Here is a 22,645-nt window from a genome sequence, read left to right as displayed (position 1 = left end):
GTGTCTCCTAGAGTGCCCGGTTGGTGTCCTGGCATGTCAGGGGGACCAGGGCACTACAAATGCTGGCTCCTTCCACAACCAAATGGCTTGCATTTGGTCTTCTGATATGGACATCCTTGGTTTCGATTATCGCTGAAAATAAAAAATGACCAAGTCTAGGAACGACCAAATTTAAGGATTTGGACGTTCCTGACGGTACTTTCGAAATGAAAGATGGACGTCCATTTTGTTTCGAAAATATGGGTTTCCCCACCCCTGGATGGGGGACGTTTTGCGAGGACGTCCATATCAAAACATGGACATCCCTTTCGAAAATGCCTCTCCACGTGCCTTTATAAAATAGTACTTAGATGCCTACATAACCGTAGACTAGCACCCTCTTATAAAAATTACCTTCTATGAGGGTAATTCGATAAAGGAGTACCTATTTTTAGGTGCCAAAAATGTGCCAATGTGAACACCCACCTGTAAAGCACAAGCCATAAAATACTGGCACATACTTATAGAATAGCATAAAAGGGAGTACTGTATGTCAATAGCAAGCGGTTCAGAGTCAAACTTTAGTCAGACTTACCACTGCCGGCTGCTCCCCCTAAGCTTACAGTCTCTACAAGTCTTACCACAGATGAGAAAGCCTCAAGAGTGATACTCTGTCCCACGCTCTCCAGCAAACCTCTTTCCTTATCCTTTTATTTATTTTTCATTTTTAAGATTCTTGTGTTAGAAAAGGAGAGTGCAACAAGAAACAAGGGAGAGGTGAAGAGAGGGAAGAAGTAAATTTGCAGGACACCACAGACAAGGATCTGAAGACCTCCAGATATGACTCTGCAGACTCAAGCCACCCGCAAAGCTCAAGTGGAGACCTGTTGACCAACTATACCAGAAGCAAATCACTCAGAACTAGAGATTGAAAAATGTGCCCATCCACCTGCTGGAGATAGAAAATACTGAGGAGCTGGACTGGATGTAAAGGGAGACATGTCTTAGCTCAGTTTTCAATTCTCTATCTCCATCTGGCTGATAGATCCCCACTATTCCAGTAGGATAGTTGTGTCTATGTAATGGAAGTTTGTACTTACAGAATAGTGTTTAGATGCAATCTTGAAATTTTATGCACATATATGCCATTATTCTAAACGTTACATCGTAATCAGCTCATAAATATTAGCACCCACTCTATAGCATTACCCCCATAATGAACTCCAAAATATGAAAACCTCTCATTCATTGCAAAACTATACAGCTGTCAAATGGACCTCCCCCAATCCACCATGTACCTATTATTTCTGTAGCCCAGTCTTCAAGCACCCCAAACTGGTCAGATTTTGAAGATAGCCTTAATGAATATGCATACAATTGGTTTGCATATTCATTAGCGCTATCCTCAGAATCTGACCAGTTTGGGGCTCCCAAAGATAGGAGTTACTCACCAGTATATGTAGACGGTCAAGTAGAGAAAACTAGGCACATACAGCCTGTACACAGGCTCCGGATTCTATATATTGTGCCCAAATTTGTGAGTGCACCAGAGATGCACCTGCAAGTAAACTGACTAATGAGTTCAGAAAAATCAATAACTGGGTGCTAACTGTGAACTTTCATGCTTTGTGATTCGTAACCCTGCCCTATGATACTTTTCTTCCCTTCAGTGTATTTCCCTTGTTTGGTCAGCAAATGATGTTTGACCACTACATTATAGCTGTAGCAGAGGTTTCTTTTCTATTTTGCTTACCTTCCCAAAGGAACAAAGGAAAATCCCTAAGGGGAAAAGTAACCTGCAGTGTTATTGGTCAAACAACTTTAGTGCTAATGGCCTGATTGGCCCTGAAGCCAAAGACCAAGCCTAGAATGTACTAGAACCCACTGAGATCCTGTTCAATTCTGTGAGCAGTTTCTGTTTCTGATCTCCTCAGATACTACTTAGGTAGTGTCGCGTGCCCGCCCATGCGGGACGCGCTCTCGAGGTCCTTTGCATACCTTCAGGCTTCTTCCCCGGGAGCGCGGGGTTTGTGAGTCCTTTAAGGCAAAATCACCCTCCAGGTAGAGAGGAGACAAAACTGGACCGGAACTCCGGACTGGATTTCTACTCCGGAACACTCGGAACTGGAACGCACCGGACAGGTGCGCACTGGAGTGGGGCCCGCTGGACTGGACACACTGGAGTGGCCCCACTGGACAGGAACATACAGGAGTGAAACCCGCTGGACTGGAACACACTGGAACGGAACTGGAACACCCTGGACCTAGGCTTCACCTACACTTGACTGCCTCCCCCTCGGGTTGAGCCCTCAGGTTCTGGCAGCCGGTAGGACTTACAGGAACAACAGGAAGGAAGGTCCAGGGGTGCCCCCTGGCACCTAGGCGAAGGCAAGGCAGACAAGCAGGAACTGTCCGGGTTCTGGCAGTCAGCAGGAATCAACATAATGACTAGTAGACTGTACCCAGGCTAATAGGAACGCTATACCCAGGCAACCAGTCATACACAGGTACATACACAGAGCAAAACTCAGGAGACTTAGAAAAGCTATAAACCAGCTAACAACAAAGCTGTGCCCAAGCTAACAAGTCATGCACTGGAAACATACACAGAACAAACTCAGGAGACTTAGTAAAGCTATACACCAGCTAACAACAAAGCTGTGCCCAAGCTAACAAGTCATACACTGGAAACATGCACAGAGCAAACTCAGGGGACTTAGTAAAGCTATACACCAGCTAACCACAAAGCTGTGCCCAAGCTAACAAGTCATACACAGGAAACAAACACAGAGAACTAGCAGAGCTAGGCACAGGCTACAAACCAGACGGAGCTAAGCTGGCTAATCTAACACTAGGAACAAACACAGAGAGCTAGCAGAGCTAGGCACAGGCTACAAACCAGACGGAGCTAAGCTGGCTAATCTAACACTAGGAACAAACACAGAGAGCTAGCAGAGCTAGACACAGAAGGGTAGGAAACCCATAGAGCAAAAAACACAGAAGGGCTGAAACCCTACAGAGCTATACACACAGAAGGGCTGGAAACCCACAAGCGATAAACACAGAAGGGCTAAAACCCTACAGAGCTATAAACACAGAAGGGCTGGAAACCCACAAGCGATAAACACAGAAGGGCTGGAAACCCACAAGCGATAAACACAGAAGGGCTGAAAACCCACAGAAGGGTAGGAGACCCACAGAACAAATAAATACAGAAGGGCTGAAAACCCACAGAAGGGTAGGAGACCCATAGAACAAATACATACAGAAGGGCTGAAAACCCACAGAAGGGTAGGAGACCCATAGAACAACTAACAAGGAAAGCAAAACGGAGCTAACAGCACACTAACCTCGGGACCTAAGGCACTGCGGAGGGAATGGCAATGCAAAGGCCAGGACTGTAGTCTTCAGGTGACTAATAAAGCCCATCAACACCAGAGCCACAGGTGCAGCAATCACCTTGCAACCAAACAGAGGCTTGACACTCAGAGCAGGCATCCCATAGAAAGTAACAGCGGGAGCCATCTTGGATACTGGCAGAGACGAAGAGGCGGCAGCCATCTTGGAAGAGGCATAGCCCACACAGGTGAGGTTCAGTAGGGCAATCAGCACACAGAGCCAGAGAGAAACTAAGACAGAGACAGAAACAAGCAGAAGCCAGCACAGCCACTGACTCCCTGAAACAGGGTAAGTATGAGGGTAGTCACGGCCATAGTCGTGACAGGTAGTAAAAAAAAGCTTTAATACAGAGTCCTTGTTATTTTATCTGTTTCTGTTTGCTATTTACCACTTTTATGTTCACTGTTCTACGTTTTGATAATAAACCTATTAGTTTATTAGCTCTGTTGTCCTAGGCTGACTAAGAATCCTGGACGTTTGTATTCTTGGTCTGTGAGTGGTTTTTTGGGAATTGTGGGACTCCTAGGATTCCTAGAAGCCACCGGGGAAATAACTTGCGGGTGGGAGACTCGCCCAGAGGCAAGCGGGACCCAGCAGGCGTGTGGAGGATATGCCAGTGTAGACGAACTTGCACAGGTGCAGGTGGTCCTGGGCAGTGCTGGGCAGGACCCTTCAGATGGCCACAGGGTTAACCTCAGGTGGGTGCTAGGGGTAATGCTCAGGTGTTATGTGACACTAACAGCCAATTATAGATGTTAACTGGCAGTCTTAAAAATTTGCCGTGCACCTTCAATTGTGCATATCTTCAAAGGGAGCGTAGCCAGTGTCATGTTGGGGCATTCCAAAAAGCTGCATACAGATTTACAGAATTTGCCCAAAACACAACTAAGTTGGGTTCCAGCATTTATACCTGCTTTTAGCAGGTGTATGCATGGCGCCCAAAATCTAGGAGTAGGATCCACGTAAAATGCTGTTCTATAAAAGGTGCTCTCTGGTGCTTATGTTTTTCAGCATTGAAGTTTTGGCACTATTTATTGAATTCCCTCCAGGGTGTCTAGGGGTGGACCAGGAACATATGTCCATATGGACTGATATTTTATAAAGTACTGTCCCACGCTCTCCAGCAAACCTCTTTCCTTATCCTATAAAAGAACCTTCCTGAAACCTCTACACAAAAAATTATACCTGCTCCAATATACCAGATACATTGTATGTGTATGTGCTGTTAAGAATCAGCACATATGCACATATTTTATGAAATCCCACCATTTCCTACCCCTGGAATGCCTATGAATGCTCTGTTTTCTGAGTACTAGTTTTATGCAACTATATCTCTGGACAATTTCATAAGAGCCAACTTGAGTATGTAAAATATTGTTCTCTATGCTCAAATGACTTAGAAAATTATCCCCATAGCCTCTTCCTCTCTCCCTCAAAAATGCTCAGATGTACATAGTGACACTAAGCAACTTCACTCAGCTGGTCAGCAGCAGGGAAATTTTTAAACAAAGGATATGACACCCCGATAAGGCAGCTAGATTGCATTTGGTTCCTCTCTACACACAATCAAACTTATAAACGGCAAGTGACCGACTCACCTGCAAATGCGCAGTTCAGACTTCCCTCTCTGTCCTGCCCTCATGTCAAGACGTCATGACGTCAGAGGGCGGAACAGAGAGGGAAACGGAGTCGGACTGTCGGACGCTGCTGCCGCCACCTGGAAACGAACATTGCGTGAACCAACCTCCACCCTCCCCCCCATCCCTGCTCCCGCCCCCCCCCTCCGTATCGGGCCCCCTGCACTGACCTGACAGCGCCTCTCACCTCCAATAGAGGCGGTATATTAAACTGATAGAAACAAACTTATTGTTCACAGAAGTGGAAACCTAAGATTCTATGCAAAGATTCTATGTAAATGAGGCCATTAGCAATTCCCTCCAGTACTCAGAGAAACAGCGTACAAACCACAGCCGTTCCCTCTTGACTGGGCATGCACACAAGGGCTGTGCCTACCGCACCACTCTTGTGGGCATGCACCAGGCATGTTCCTCCCCCTTTAACTTCCAATGGTCAACACTAACAGCGAGCATATCATTTGCATATTGTTAGTGTTGAGCATTATATGATAATTTTTCTTTGGTGTTCGGGCCGGTGTTTTTCGGCGCTGTTCCCTACAGCACCGGAGATCTGAGCATCCAGGCCTTAGTTCATGAAAATCCAGAGAATCAAACTCCCAGCATGATGTTGTCATATAGCAGCCCTTTTGTGGGCAAAATGTGGCCATGTTGGGCATTGTCTTATTCATAAAGTGTTGAGGTTAATAAAGACTTTAATAAACCTTTGCCATTGCTGGTCAGTCTTGTATTGCTCTAACATCTTTGGGACAGTTCCATTATTACCTCAAGTACAGGATCCGGGACTGCACAATGAAACGGAAGAGGTACTTCAGTGATTTCAATGAGGTGAACAGTTGCTCGCTCTGGGTGGAATTCTCCGCTCTTCCCAAGTAATAGTTCATCACTTTTGTGAGTTTTCTTTGGATAGAACGAAGGATGAGTAAGTAAAGTTAGAGAGAGACAGCAAATAACTGTTGGACAGCATCCAGAGGTCCATTCACAGTCAGAAATTTGGTCTGTCTATAGAAATATTTTTTAAAAACACACACAAAAACCCTATTTCCCTCCCTCCCATCTCCCTCCCCACCCCCTAAAAAACCCTACATTGCTCAGCTAGAATAGTTAAGCTAGAAAATGATCTGATTGATAAAATGTGTACTTTTGCTGACCAGTCTGCTACCAGGAGGCCTAGCAGGCTGAAGAATCCATAAGGTATCAAACAGAGGTGCTGACATCTCAAGTTGTGTGTCAAGAGTAGGAAAGGTAGAAAAACGTTTGCTCTACTGTCAAGTTATCACTCTGCTTAATTAATGCAACATCTGTAAGGAACAAGATCACTATTATATATGATTTACTAGTAGATAATTAACCTGATATTCTTTTGTGTTACAGACAATGTCTTGCTTAACTAGCTTTGTCCCCCAGAATACTTAACTATTCATAAATCCTGGCATGGTATTAACAACTTACACTTGGGGCATCTTCCTTGTTTATTGACCCCTTGGGCTACTGGTTATGAATGATTTGCCTCTTATTGAAACATTGACTGCAGTGAAATGGAGTAGCCACCTAATAGTTAGAACAGCCAGGGTTCAAATCCCACTGATTCTCCTTGTGATCTTGGGCAATTCATTTAGTTCTCCATTGCCTCTGGTAGAAGTTTACATTGCAAGCCCTCTATGGAAAGAGAAATATCTGCTGTACCTGAATGTAAGCAACAAAAAACCAAGGAGAGCTCACTTCATGGAGCACAAAGATTTCACAGAAAACAGCAAAGTGGACGATGGTTGACAGAAGATCTTTATTAGTTACCAATGGCCCGATATGGACCGTGTTTCGGCTCTAAGGCCTATGTCAGGGGTCTGGGATTGCAAATAATACAATGTGACATACGTATATTAAAAATGAATCGCAAACAATGGAGTCTTTAAAAAGACTATTATGAATGTGGAATGCGACGAAAATCTGGTGCTCAGGATATAACACACTATAACGTCTTCTCCTGCCAACCCATTGTTCGCGATTCATTTTTAATATACGGATGTTACATTGTATTATTTACAATCCCAGACTCCTGACACAGGCCTTAGAGCAGAAACAAGGTCCGTGTCGGGTCATTGTTAACTATTAAAGATCTTCTGCCAACCATCATCCACTTCGCTGTTTTCTGTGGAATCCTTGTGTGGCAACATTAGAGCATGAAAACAATTTTTAGTATATATTTTTTGTGAGTTTACTAAGTATTTATATAGTTTGTAATCCCCTTAAGCAGAATATATTTAACATTAGAGCATGGCCATTAATTTGGAAAATGGAAAATCAGCCATTTTCTGGATCCATTAAAAGAGCAAGCAGGAAAGACCTGGGTAAGGGCCCGCTATGGCCACTTTTTAGAGCAGCTTAGTAAAAGGAGCCCTTAAAGAATCGCAGATAACAGATAAAGAATATGGCCTAATTAATACTGGTATCTCTCAGTAGTCTGCTCTTTTTGCTATGCTTTTGTGTGTTTGTGTATATATTTATATCTATCTTATCTACAGAGATATATAGGTGGGCATAGTATCGACTTTATGCTGCAAACACACAATTGTTTATTGCATTGGGGTCAATATTAAATAAGACATTTGCAATTATAGGAAGATACTTTACTGCTGTCATACAGTGGATGCCAACTAACAAATTTGCCTGTAATCTTGGAGAAGCAGAGTTACTAATACTCTGCAGAACTAAATTTAAAGATGTTCCTCTACTTTTTCCACATGGATAAATGAAATGTTCCAATTTCTTTGTGTAAGTTCCGCCCCCTGGGAGCCAACCACACCCTACTGCTACTTTAGTACCAGTAGTCAATAGCTTACTAACAAATTTGCCTGTAATCTTGGAGAACCAGAATTACTAATACTCTGCAGAACTAAATTTAAAGATGTTCCTCCATTTTTTTCCACATGGATAAATGAAATATTCCAATTTCTTTGTGTAAGCCCCACCCTACCTTTACTTTAGTCCCAGTAGTCAATAGCTTTTACCTCAGGTGTGGCTTTCTCTCAGAAGTCGGTCTCATATAAAGAAAAAGGAAAATAAAGGAGGAGAAGGGTGGGGAAATATGGAAAGCTCAGGGAAGGAATGAGATAAATTTTCACTTTATTTCAACAAGCTCTTAAAAGATACACAAACACTCTGTATTATAAATTAAACATCACTTTTATCTTCCTTTCAGGTTTCTAACTGGCCAGTGTACAGACTAATCATAACAGTGGAAGTAATATCAGATAAGTATACTGTACTTCAAACTTTCTTTCAAACATAACCTAACATTTGCAACTAAATTTTCAATTAAAAAAAAACCTGATGCTTTGTGTTAATTTTCTATCTCTGCAGGTGTTCCCTCTTGGTCTCACCAGTCTTTCTTGTTTTATCTTCAGCCTTCACCTTTCTTTTGTTGCAGCTCATCAATATCTTCTTCTTCCTGTATATCTGCTCCCTACCTTTACCAACCCAAGAAAGCAAAACCCTAGCTAGCTTGGGCAGATTTTAAGGTCAGCGACTCTCCTGTTTTCTTTCTTCCCTGACTATCTATTTTAAAAATACATATAATTATGATCCCTGCTAGAACCCACCCACCAATCTTTCACCTTTCACTTAATTCACCTCACTCTATATTTAAATAATTTGCCTATTAAGTTAGGTCCAGAATACTTGACTCCTCTTTTTAAAACACTATTACCAACCAAAATCTGCTTTACTGGTAACAGCAGCTGGCTTATCTGAGAATTTCAATATAAGCAGGTTCAACTTTTCTCTTTTACTAACCAAAAGTTCATTTGCTCTGTTTTTAAGGAACTGTTCTTGTAAGACCAATATTAACACAGTGCCTCCAATTTATACTACTTCAGCAGTAATGTAAACACATTGCTTTTCCCAATAACCAGACAGTTCAATAAATTTATGGAGAAAGTTTTAAGTTACTGACACAATTCTCCATACTCTCAGCTTTTAAATCCAACAAGCTGTCTCAATTCTATAATTCACTGAGCAGTGCAACTTTTGTACTTTCCATACCATTCACTGTCACTAGAAACAGTCTCTTAATCTTACATAGTTGTCAGCTTTTAGATTGTCACTGAAACTATTTAATTCAGTTTTCCTATTATCATTACCTAAATAAAATGACTGCAGCAACAACTTTTCCATTTACAGTACAGCAGTATAGATCAATCACACCAAGTACACTCAAAACAAACTCTGAAGCCAAATTTATTTTCCTGCGGGCTTCCCAACTTAACTAGATCAGCCACACCAAACACATTGGCATCCCAGACGTTTCCAAAATAATTTAAAAACGGGAGCTCTTCATACAGCTCTACCACACACAACCAGCTCCAGTAGCAATATCCACCCAACTACCTTCCATGGCGATTTAGAATCCTGCCCAGGATTCTGACAGAATTTCACGTGAAGCTCTGTCACAGCAGTAGGCACGTGCACCTTTAAACCCCGTTTTCCCTTAAATACACTTATTACAACAAACTCTTGACAGTCCCAACAAATGAAGCCCCAGCCTCTTAGCTTTGGGAGAAGTCTTCCTCTGCAACGCACTTCCCAACCCCGATGCTCCTCTGCACCTTCTGCTGCACGACTTTGTACGAGCCAGCAGCCACGAGTGCCCTCTCAAGTCAGCTCCCAACACTGATTCAATGGCGCCATTCCCCTCAGCGCACGCCTATGCCTGACCAACATAGTCCACACCAAAACCAGCTTCCCAACCCCCCAACACCAATCGCTGCCATATACTACCTCCAGAACCAACCTAGCTCTTCAGATCAGGCTGGTTTCAGTGCAGGCCCGATCTTTGGCACTTCTGCGCATGTGCAGAAAACCTCTTGCATGCGCAGAGGTACCTCATGCAAGCCCAGCATTGCCTGCCCTTTCTCCTTCCTCTCACATCTGCGAAGCATGTGAGAAAACCCCACGAACACACAGCGGCGCTTAAACTCCCTCCCCTCACATTTGCCAGAGCTGCCCTTCTCCGCGGTGCTCTCGCAGCATCTTGAAACTCCCAGAGTCACTCTGCAGCTCCTCTCTGCAACCGCCACTCCAGCCCAGCTCTGACTGCACTGCACCAATGCCACTCCAGAACCCCAATTACGACTCTACCACCCCCTGCTGCGGCTTTCTCCCCTGCACACCAGAGCACCGAGCCTTCCAGTCCCGTGGCACCTGCAAAAGCAGCATCCGTGGCAACATTCTGGCTCGGGCCCCTGACTCGCCCACAGCCCTGTTCCTGCAACAGGTATTTTAAATTAAAATTATTTTTTTAGACTAATCCACTGGGTTACATTTGCATGTTTGTAACTTGGGGATTATGATGGATCCTGCTTTGCTTTAATGATTCCAAATTCAACTGGCTGTCAAGACTGCCTTTTGAAAGCTGTGCTTGCTTTGCAAGTTGATGCTTTTGCTAATTGTTAATGATTTGCAGACTGTTCTTCAGACACTGGCCATGACCACTGCAATGCACTTTATCCAGGTCTGCCTGTTTATACACTCTGAATGATGAACGTTGTGCAGAATACTGCGGCTAATACATTTTCTTAAGTAAAAATAACCAGGAGTATGTGACATGTACAAAGTGCACATACGAGACATTCTATGGCAACCTGTGCATCATCTGTCTGCCTCATTTAAGCAGGTGGATGTTAAAAGATGTCACCTGCACTAGAAAAAAAATGCTGCTAACATGTAAGGTTCAGGCAAAATGAAACCAATATTCAGCATTAAGGACTAAACTCAGTAAATGGCTAAAAAAAATTGGGCACTGGAAAAAAAAATACACGCTGAGTGCTATTCTATAAACCAGTGGTTCCAAAACCTGATCCTGGAGGCACTCCAGCCAGTCAGGTTTTCAGGATTTCCATAATGAATATTCATGAAAGAGATTTGCATGCAGTGGAGGCAATGCATGCAAATCTCTCTCATGAATATTCATTGTGGATATCCTGAAAAACTGACTGGGGTGCCTCCAGGACCAGGTTTGGGAACCACTTCTATAAATGGTACTCTGAATAAATGGTGCTCTGAGTTGAGCGCGGATTATAAAACACTGCATAGCACCGAGATCTGCACACGACTTTTAGGTGCAAGGATTTATACCAACTGAACCCTGGTGTAATTCCCCACACATCCCCCAAATTCTATAATAGTGCGCGCACTTTTAGTGAATGCCCCTGGCCTGGCCATACTCCTCCCATGGCCACACCCCTTTTCAGTTGCTTGTTAAAAGATTTGCGTGTGCATCTTGATAGAATAACACTTAATAAGATGTGTGCATAAATCCAACTTGTTGCCAATAGCAATAATTGATTGTTAGCACCCAATTATTGGCACTAATTTGCTTGTTACTCAATTAAAGCGTGCATGCAAATTGGGTGCACGCAATTTTATGCACCATTTATAGAATTTCCATGCACATGTGCAGAAGTGCCATGAAGCATTCAATCCTTATGCAAGCCTACATCTGCAACCAAAATGAGGAAGGTTGGTACCCTTCCTTCTTTCTGGCTGGCATCTTCTGGCCTTTTCATACTGGCCCTGACACTTCTTTTTTTTCAGAAGCGTGTATTTTTTTTTTCACTCGGCAGTTTACTCCTGCTCCTTTAAGCCTTCAACTCAATCAGCTCCAGCTTCCTGAGGTATTCCCCCCTATTTTATACCCCCTTCCAAATCAGCTCATCCATTGCAGCAACACTGCTAGCCAGGGACTTCCTCCTGACCCCAATAATGTGGACTTTGAAAATGGGCACTAGGTGCCATTATTGAGCAATGACTGGCCTCCCTGACCAGGGCCTTTAAACACTGCCTCCACAGTATCCTCAAGCAGGGTCAGCTCGGATGTCAAATCCAGGTCCCCCGCATGGTAGTGCACCATTGGTCTGCCTTGGAAGAGTATAGATAGAATGACAGAAACCTTCAATCTGCAGACCTATTAACCTAACTCTTTTAGTGAGAAGGGCAGGTCTGCAGGTTACTGGGATGTATCAAGAATGAGAACTACATCCCAATAGGACTGGATCTGTCTATTGCAAGGGTGGGCAACCTTGGTCCTTGATGGCAGCAATCCAGTTGGGTTTTCAGGATTTCCCCAATGAATATGCATGAGATCTATTTGCACACAATGGAGGAACTGCATGCAAATAAATCTCATGTATATTCATTGGGGTCCTGAAAACTCAACTGGGTTGCTCACCCCTCCCTGGTCTAATGGTAGCTACCTAATGGAAGGACTACCAGCACTACAAGGAATTCTGCAGGTATACAAGTACCATGGCAAGTTATACTTACACATATGCCAAGGTGGCACTGAAGTGCTTGTTAATATAAGTTTCAAGTACTGGATTAAAATGCTGGAATTTGATGTCTCCGATCAGTGAAATGATAAATACCTGTCAAAAATCCAAGAGATTCTTTCAGTCATGTGGTAAGTTAGCCATTTATTTTCCTTTCCTATTATTCAAGACTCAGTAGGTATTGGTTGCCTGCCTACAGCATAATAACTATGAGACATCATCACATGCCTAATAACGTTTCCTGCATGTCAACTGTATTCTCAAAAGATTGTAACATGTTTCATTGGCATCCAAAATTGATATTCAAGCTATACATTTCTTGTAAAACAAAGTTGTTACCTGAGAGGTAATCCATAAACCGCAGGATATATCAGACACATAAGCGGGTGATGTTATCCATGGTGCTGACACAGGCTGACTCTCTCAAAGCCAAGAAAGATTCCAGTTTTTTCAGGCGTGCATGGGGTTCCCCCTCAATCTCTTCCTCATCCATGCATGTAAATTCCCACTCAATCCCTTTCCCACCCATACAGGTAATGAAGGGAGTGAAGCTGAGTTAGACACAGCCTGTCCAAACGCACCCTCAATTCTGTATAGTTTTTCTCAGCAGCAGTGAAGGGCAAAAGGATGGACCTTTGACCATGTTGCTGCTTTACAAATCTCTTCTATTGTGACAGAGCATAGGTGGGTAATTGATATCGCTGTGAATCTGCTTTCACTATCCCCAGCACTTATTGCTCACCAGTTCAGGGCAATGAGAAAGGCACATCACAAGCTAGCTAGCGGGTGTGCTTTTCATTATTGTCGTGTCCAGCCTGTTGGATCCTCAGATATGAACAGATGAGTTCGGGAATGGCATGGCTTCATCCTATCTAAGCAATAAGCCAATACTCTCCTGCAGTTCAGGGTATGTAGGGCTTCTTCCCTTTTCTGTTAAGAGTCTTGGGAAAGAAGTCAGAAGCACTATGACTGATTAATATGGAAGGCATACACCACATAAGCACTGCCATACTGGGAAAAGACCAAGGGTCCATCAAGCCCAGCATCCTGTCTCCCACAGCGGCCAATCCAGGCTTCAAGAACCCGGCAACACCCCCCCCCCCCCCCCCCGCCGCATTTAAAAAAAAAAAATAATGTTCAATGGATTTTTCCTTCAGGAATCTGTCCAAACCCCCCTTAAACTCCGTAAGGCCAGCTGCTGTCACTACATTCTCCGGCAATGAGTTCCAGAGTCCAACTACATGCTGAGTAAAGAAAAACTTTCTCCTATTTGTTGAATGGCAAAATGTGGCCTTGAAGAACCACCTCAAGTAGTTGACTTTCAAGGGCAAGTTACTCTTTAAAGAAGACTTGTTAAGAGCCTGGGGGAGTTAAAGGGCCCTTGGCTCCCCAAGGACTGGTCCAAGGTATCAAGTCGGTTTCAGTTGGTAAGAGGTCACGTTAGGTGATCAAGGTGATACCGCACAATGACAGAGTTCATGGTTCTCAGTAGAGTGGAAGGGAAAACAGTGCCATGGCCACTGGAGGAGTCCTCATGTATGAATCGTTGCAAACTGGCCTTTCCTCACTTCTTCTTCAAAGTCATTGATAAGCCTGATATGAACTTCCTTGAGGATTGGACCAGGCCATATCTGTGCCATCAGATGATGTCACCCACTTGTATGACTGATTTATCCTGCTTTTTGACAGAGGCACTAAATCTCATGCTCTAAAGAAGAAAAGTGAATAACATTTTATCTGCAAGTTTATCTGCATGGAGGCACCATTATATCCAGGGATGTAAAAAGTTCCATAGAAATGTCAACTGGTTTGCAGTATGTCTATGTAACCCCCTGGGGAAACTAGTGATAAGAAGAGGAAGTAAGAAAGAGTTTCCGAAGGGCATTACTATGGGTGAGGCCTGTCACAAAGGCAGACAGGGTGAGAAGGAGTGAATGTCGAGTTGCTGGGGGGTGGGTGGACTCAGCAACCAAAAAGAAGCACAAAGAGCCTTCAAGAGTTGGGGTATCACACCAGTACTTTATTGATAAGACCCGACATGGTCCGTGTTTCAGTGAAAATACCTGTGTCAGGGGTCTCATAGAATCAAAAAGAAACAATCCCAAACACCAAAGAAGCGATAAACCAGCGCTGTACAAAATGTGAATGATAACAACGCTCTATAGCCCATACGGGTATACTATAAGCCATGTCTAGAGTTAGGAGCGATTTACAGAATTAGCGCTCATGGCCAGGAATCATGCCTAACTTTAGACACCACCATTTGCACCAACTGAAATGTGGTGCAAATCACTGCACCTTGTAGAATTATGAGCACAGTCATGCACTACGGAATGGGTTAAAAGGCCAGAGATTGATAAGTCTGTATGACTCTGGAATTTATGGTCTATTATGATACCCTTACAGGCAAGCAGGCCTTGGGAAAGAAACTAGTGTAAAATGGTCTAAACAGGTTTAGGAAAGCAGATGGTGAGAACCAGATAATAATTTGTGAGAAGGATGATTTGCAGAGAAAAAGCCATGTAAATCATTGTCTGAAACAAACAATATAAGCAGCAGTTTCAGAACGGTATTTCAGAGATGCAGATAGTGAACATCTTTTCATGTAACTGTATTGATCTCTCATGAGAAACTATTGTATTTGTATTTTGTAAGCAAATAAAACTGACTTTCTCAAATGCATGTAGCTTTGGTTTCTTTTACCCCTCCCAGTTGAGAATGGCTGGTATATGTTAATTTGGGAAGGGATACAAGCAGCCTAAAAAAACCCCACCCTAAATTAGGCACGCTTCCCCCTTATTCTATAAATTACGCATGTAATCCCCAAACCGCCCATGACCCTCCCACTTCCACACCCCCATTTTAGACATTCTTAAAATTTAATTAAAACCAGTAAGGACTAATATTTATTTATTTATATCCCACATTTCCCCACCTATTTGCAGGCTCAATGTGGCTTACATAGTTCCGTAATGGTGATTACCAGTTCCGGAAAAGAGAAATACATAGTTAAAGTAGAGGAGGCAGAATGGATTAGGTATTCAGGTAAGGACAGTTCATTTTATAATAAGATATGAAAGGTATTGGATTAAACTTCATTCGTAATAAAAATTAGCTTGAACAATCAGGAATATTAAACTTCAAGACATGATAAAATTGATATAAACAATTAGGAGTTACGTTTTGTGTATATCCAGTGTAAATTTTGTTAACTGACATTTAGGATGAATTATTGTGGTATGCTTTCTTAAATAAATTGGTTTTCAATAGTTTATGGACATTTATTATGTCGTAAGTAGATTTGATTAATTTTGGTAATTCATTCCAGATTTGCGTACTTATATAGGAGAAACTAGATGCATATGTTAATTTATATTTTAGTCCTTTTCAGTTGGGATAGTGAAGATTCAGGAACGTACGTGATGAATTAGTGGAGTTCCTGGTTGGTAGGTCTATGAGGCCTGACATATACCCCGGGGCTTCACCGTGTATGATCTTATGAACCAGGGTGCAGATCTTGAATGCAATGCATTCTCTTAATGGAAGCCAATGTAGTTTTTCTCTTAAGGGTCTGGCATTTTCATATTTCATTTTGCCAAATATGAGTCTGGCTGCCGTGTTTTGTGCAGTTTGAAGTTTTTTAAATTAGTTGCTCCTTACAACCGGCATAGATAGCGTTGCAGTAATCTAATTGGCTTAGTACCAATGATTGTACCAGTCTGCAGAAAGTTTCTCTTGGGAAGAAAGGTTTTATTCTTTTAAGTTTCCACACTGAATAAAACATTCTCTTTGTTGTATTTTTCGCATGGTTTTCTAGTGTAAGGTTTCGATCGATTGTAACTCCTAGAATTTTCAGACTCTCTGAAACAGGAAGGATGAAGTTTGGGGTACTTAAAATAGTGGGTTTGTACTTGTTGTATTGTGATGAAATGATGAGACATTGTGTTTTATCTGCATTGAGTTTTACTTGTAAAGCATCCGCACATGAGTTCACAATATGGAAGCTGTAGTTGATTTCTTTAGTGATTTCTGTTAGGTCATGTTTGAATGGGATATAAATCGTGACATCATTTGCATAAATAAAAGGATTAAGGCCTTGATTGGATAGTGTTTTGGCTAATGGTGTCATCATTAGATTGAAAGCGTTGGTGAAAGCGATGATCCTTGAGGAACTCCACATTCTGGTTTCCAAGGTGGTGATATAATCGAATTTGATGTTACTTGTTATGTTCTTGCTGTTAAGAAGCCTTTGATCCAACTGAGAACGTTTCCTACAATACCAAAATATTCTAAGATGTTTAGTAGTATATTGTGGTTAACCATGTCGAATGCACTGGACAAGTCGAATTGCAAGAGAAGTATGCTGTCACCAGTTGCGATTGTTTGTTTAAATTTGCTTGCTAGGATGCCAATTATCAGTGCTAATTGGCACGTTATGCAATTAAAATTCACGCCCAAATTGAGTGCATGTCCAAATTTGCACATGCATTATTTAGCACTTTTTATAGAATTAGGGGGTTAGTGCACAACTAGCACCAATGTGTGTAACTGTAACACTCACATGCATAACTGCTAGCATTCTAAATGTAGGCGCAAAGGTACAAAATGAGTGAGTAAACTTTTGCCCCACCCCAAATGTCATTGGCCCTTCTTCTTGTCATATGAATAACATTTGGCCAGATATTCACTTCATTTGCTGGACAGCTTGTGACCAGCACCTAATTCTGATTGTGTAAGTCAGGGGCGTATCTGGACTCGGGCGGTAGGGGGGGCCAGAGCCAGAGGGCACATTTTAGCCCCCCCCCCCCCGGCACCACCGATCCCCCCCCCCGCCATTTCCGGACCCCCCCCCCCTCGCCACCAATGACACCCTCCCCCGCTGCTGTCACTTACCTTTGCTGGCGGGGGACCCCAACCCCCCGCCAGCCGAGGTCCTCTCTTCCATGCAGGCTGCGCCGCTGCAAGTTGCAACGCTTCCTGTTCTTCTGAGTCTGACGTCGTGCACGTACAACGCGCAGGACGTCAGACTGAATTCCAAATTCTGAGTCTGACGTTCTGCACGTTGAACGTGCAGGACGTCAGACTCAGAAGAACAGGAAGCGTTGAAACTTGCATCCTGCACGGAAGAGAGGACTTCGGCTGGCGGGGGCTTGGGGTCCCCCGCCAGCAAAGATCGGCGACGGGTTGTGGCGGGCGGGCGGGAGGGGGAGGTGGAGAGGGTCTGTGGTAGGGAGGTCCAGGGCGAAATCTGCGGGGGCCCAGGCCCCTATGGCCCCACGCAGATACGCCCCTGGTGTAAGTACTTTTGACCATCAAATCCAGCATTCTTTTTGAACATATAATCCATTGCAGCTGAAGGTCAAGTTTGCAGGTCAAGTACTCACTAGTGCATCAAACACCAAGAAGTCATAGGCATCACTGTCCGACGTCTCCATCATTATGTTAAAAAGTGCATCAAGTGTGTCTTGTAGAAACTAGAGAAGGGAAAGATGCAGGTTAGACTCTTACAAATTACCCGCACCCTCGAGTCCTTATGACATTCAATTCCCCCCATACTAAGCAGAAGAAGAGTGAAAAGTATCAGACTTTGTGAATGTGGCTACTATATGTGGGTCTATGAACATCTATGGACATACATGACTTTCTATGAATAACATATCTCTTGAAATTAAAAACAAAAGAACAGTGAAATGTGTCTTACAGGTTTAAAGGCTCCTCCCCACCCCATACACAAAATGATAGAACATGTGCCAATGGATAGGTTCCACAATTTAGAAAGCATATAGGTGGAATTGTGAAGTATATGTATTTTATTTTTAAACAATTTTTATTGAACAAATGAAAAAAGTACAGTATAACAAATATATCATGTGTGGTTCAATATTTTAACAGTACACATGCCTACCTCTAACCTCCACCTCCCAACCTTCCATAATGTGCATCTTATATGAGATACTGACGCATCATACACCAGCATAAAACACTCAGAAAACAGAAGGGTCATGGAGTGTATATATCTCTAACTATCTATCTATCTATCTACAATCACTTTGAAAAAATGCAAACAATCCTGAACTCCTTAATAAGCTCACCCAACTCCCCACCTCATCCTTTTCACTGTACAGCAGAATTAAAAAAAAAAAACAACAACCCCCCCACACACTCTGATCCCAATAAAAACAAACTGAATTGAAACACGTAGCAGAAAGAAGAGGAAACTTTTACTTAGCCTCCACATTAATATCACGGGGTCAAAAAACAGAGAAAACCCCCCACAACTTAAAATGAGTTAAGGACTAGACTATGTGCTCTTGGAGATAAAGAATGTATAGAAGGTTGCTGTGGCGAAATGATTAATTTTCCAGCATATGAATTATAAGAATATTTCAAGAAGTGTATTGCTCTAGTTTGGCCAGCAGGTGGTGTATATTTATGTTTAAAACTGTTATAGCGAAATGACTGTTCCTTCTTTAGTTTAACACAGTTTAAGGCAATCAAGCCAGATTGTAATCTGGATAAACAGTTCATCATATTTTGCTTGTCAGTGACACAATCTTTAGAATCATGACTCCCGACAGAGGCATTGTTGCCGAAACACAGCCATGTCAAGTCCTTCATTTTTGTGCCACGGACTTCTGTAGATGAACACAATATTTATTAAAGACTTTTGTGAGTGGATTGGACTTTCTTTGTTTCATTGCTTTCCTCACTTTTCCACCTTCCTAGGCCTGCAGTTTACCAGATAACAGATCACTAACCTGTTCAGCGGAAGAATATCGTCACTGAATAGATCATTTTTAAAGTCATCTAAGCCCCACTCCTAACCTAGCCCGCAATTATACAGTCAGTCATTTAGTGGCTTAAATAGTCTGATAGAAGCTGTATAAAATATGCGCCTCCTGGTTGTTTAAATCGCCTGTCCAGGGCTAGCCAGGAATTTTCAGTGCTACGTAACCAGATAATGCTACTGCAAATGCCCAGTTAGCACCCAAACCGAAACTGGCTATTTTGGGATGTTCTGGGGCGGAGTCAATAACTAGCCGGTTAAATGTCGATTTTCAGCACTTAACCGCTAAAATAACCACATAAATAGGACCACATAAAATGCAGTCCTATCTTTATGCAGTTCTTCATAGCCAGGCAGGTGTCAAATATTGCATATAACCGGCTATGATTTGTCAACTCTGTAAACCAGAAAATTCCTTGCTGGAGCCTGGACATGGCCCAGCACTGAATATCAGGGTATAATGCTGGCAGCGGTCAGCAAAACACTGATTGCCACTGGCCAAATATTTGGCCCATAATTTACTTTGGACATTGGCCTGCTAGTTTTAAAAATTCTCCTCCTCATATCTGCACAGAAATGTTGGATTGGGGTTTTGCGTGCCTGAATGTAACTTTCTAATGCACTGTCAGCTGTTAAGTTTTGCTCCCTTTTGACAATCAAGAGCATTAATCTCTCATATGAGGAACATTTTTACACATATACACTCACGGGCATTATAAGTGCTGTGGAGATAATGTTTATTTATTTATTTTACTACGCCGTTACTTATTGCAAAACAAATTACAATGGTTCACAAATCAGTTAATATAAAAACCTTAAAAATAATACTCATTTAGGAACTCCATTAAAAGACAGGAAAGAAGACAAATCTTTCACACAGGAGGGCAAGTCAAACAAATCATACAATTGTGAAATTCATACATCAAACACAAAGACAAACATCGCAACTTAGGAACCTGTGTAGTCAATCTACTGAGATTCTGCATCATTAGATGGTAAAAGCTAATTCGTAGTAATAGGTTTTCAATGTTTTCTGGAATTGAGTGTAAGATTTTTCTAATCTAATTTGTTTGGTAATGAGTTCCACAACAGGGGACAGAAAGTAAAATGCCGATGAACGAATGGATTCCCATCTGGCCCTAGATAGCAGGGGTAAAAACAATCTGTTATCTGTTAAAGAGCGAAGAGTACGACCAGGTGTGTACGGAATGGTCAATGCTGCAAGATAAGATGGGGTAGTAGTATGAAGTGCCTTCTGCGTCAATGTAAGAATTTTAAATTTAACTCTAAATTCAATGGGGATCCAGTGAAGATGTTGCAGAAGAGGATTAACCCTATCATATCTAGCAGCCCAACAAATGACACGAGCTGCAGTGTTCTGAATGGTTTGTAAATGTTTCAGGCCCCCTCTCCCTACCCAGCTAAAAGTGAAACCCATAGGTGACTTACAGAGTACAGGTACACTGTGTTCTAAAAGGGAGGGGGTGCAGTTTGCTGCCCCTCCTCACTGAGGGTGGTTGTCACTGAAGTAGCTGGGTTTCTACAAGAGAAAACTGGGCCAAAATGGGGGAAAAGCTGTTGGTATGTATGAATGATGGCCCATGCTGAGGAAAGGGAGTCCAACCAAATCCAGCTCCCTCACAACAAATAAGCAATCAGGAAATTGTTTGCAATTACACTAATTCTAATTCATTAATTAAATACAAAGGGATATTTTGGGGTTTCACTGTGCTATAAAATGCATATTTACCTTTACAATTTCTCCTCCTTCCACCTCCATTAGCTTCTGTAGGATATGTGCAATATTTTGAGAGTTAGAACGCCAGTTTAACAACCCCAACAGGTCAACTGTGAACAAAAACACCAATAAACAATGTTTAGTCAATATGCAAAGGGACTTAACTATGTAATTTCTGAATTTACAGAGATAAGACTTTTGCTTTCCAAATTTTGCCCTCTGAATGGCTAATCTTTGGCTCTGTAAGTTCAAAAACAGCTAAAAATTATGGGGGCAATTCTATAACTGGGAATTTCCAGTTAAGCATGCTGATGCCATGTGCTGAGTGCCAATTCTATAACAGCATCTGTGCACCAAGGTGCCATGATAGAATACTAGTGTAAGTCAGCATTAGCACAAACATTTATATGTGTAACTTACAGTATTCTAAAAGTTAAACATGTTCGATGGTTCTTGTCCAGAATATTTGATCAAACTTTTTTGTTTTCCTTTAGCCCCTACTTTCTCTAGAGCAAGTGATCATTGTGTTCTGTATTTTCCATCATCTACTAATGTAAAATATATTTAAAAAATCTTTACAAATATATTTCCTATCAAGCTGCTCAAATTTGGGATTCTTTACCTATTTCATTGAGGACATCGCCTACTATGTCATATCATATCATAAATGTCAGCTATGCCTGTTCACTCCCCTGGGAATGCCTCTCTTACAATTATGCACTATGTGGTAAATTCTTTAAGCTGCACCAAAATATCGGCACCAAACATAAAATGCATTTACCATGATTCTATAAACAGTATGATATAGTATAGAATCACATTTAGCACTAAGCTGTGCCTAACTGTATGCGGCTGCAATTAGGCCTGCTATAAGTAGGCTTAAATACTGGTGCCTAAGATAGGCACACTTAGGCATGATTCTGTATAAATGCGCATAAAATCTTGGAACACCACTGGGAACTCCCTAAACATGCACCCAAATTGTTACACATGATAGAATTTAGGCACATTCCATTATAGAATCAGATATGTGCATAAATCCTAATTATTGCTTGTCAGGAAATGCCTACCCACCCCACGACCACTTAGAGGGTCTATCCCCAGTGCAGCTCAGGTCGATTGCACCTGCCGCTTGTGCTCTACACTAGCACTCTTCGCCCACCAACTGGGTCAAACTGCCTCTGGCCGTCTCCCGCTCTCAAATTATCCTCAGTGGTCCCCACACTCCCCAGAAAGCACTCACAGACCCAACACACAAACCACCAGGATTCTTTATCAGTCCAGACAGAGAGGCAATAAACTAAACACTGTTTATTGTCTTAAAAATTGAACAGTGGAACAAAGTGCAATTAGCCAAACAATAAAAGGTAACTGAAATATGGATCAATTATAACACTAACTAAATATTTGCATACTGTCTAAACAGTACCTGGGAAGATCAGGACATATAATTCACCAAGCCTCAGCAAAGAGATCTGTCTCTCTTTTCTCCAAGGCTAAGACTGAAGCAACAGCCAGCAACTGCTGGATAATTTCAAACTCCAGCCAATCAGAGCCCAGTCAACAAGTTTTAAAAGTATGCTGCTCACAGTACTGTAGATTCACTTCTTCACTGAGGGGCCCTTTTACTAAGCCGCGTACGCGTCTATTGCCCAACGCGCGCCAAAATGGAGTTACTGCACGGCTACCGAGTTAACCTTGCAGCAATTTCATTTTTGTCGCCTAAAAAATATATTTTTATTTTCTGGCACGCGAAGGTCATTACTGCCCGGTTACCGCGTGA

At 42.3% G+C, this 22,645-nt stretch overlaps 1 protein-coding gene across 2 annotated transcripts in view; it reads right to left on the bottom strand.

Annotated features, from left to right (window-relative positions):
• Window positions 1–22,645, bottom strand: part of DOCK5 (dedicator of cytokinesis 5) — a 291,277-nt gene that overhangs the window by 91,982 nt on the left and 176,650 nt on the right. For both annotated transcript variants that reach the window (XM_030201825.1, XM_030201826.1), the window contains exons 19-22: window positions 20,875–20,972; window positions 17,722–17,811; window positions 12,333–12,433; window positions 5,778–5,912 (exon numbers count right to left, since the gene is read on the bottom strand). In XM_030201825.1, coding sequence (XP_030057685.1) covers window positions 5,778–5,912; window positions 12,333–12,433; window positions 17,722–17,811; window positions 20,875–20,972 — 424 coding nt within the window. The remainder of the gene's footprint in view (window positions 1–5,777; window positions 5,913–12,332; window positions 12,434–17,721; window positions 17,812–20,874; window positions 20,973–22,645) is intronic.

The sequence above is a fragment of the Microcaecilia unicolor genome, chromosome 4 (genome assembly GCF_901765095.1).
Source record: "Microcaecilia unicolor chromosome 4, aMicUni1.1, whole genome shotgun sequence".
In the NCBI taxonomy this organism is placed as follows: Eukaryota; Metazoa; Chordata; class Amphibia; order Gymnophiona; family Siphonopidae; genus Microcaecilia; species Microcaecilia unicolor.
This window is presented reverse-complemented; position numbering and strand designations above follow the sequence as displayed.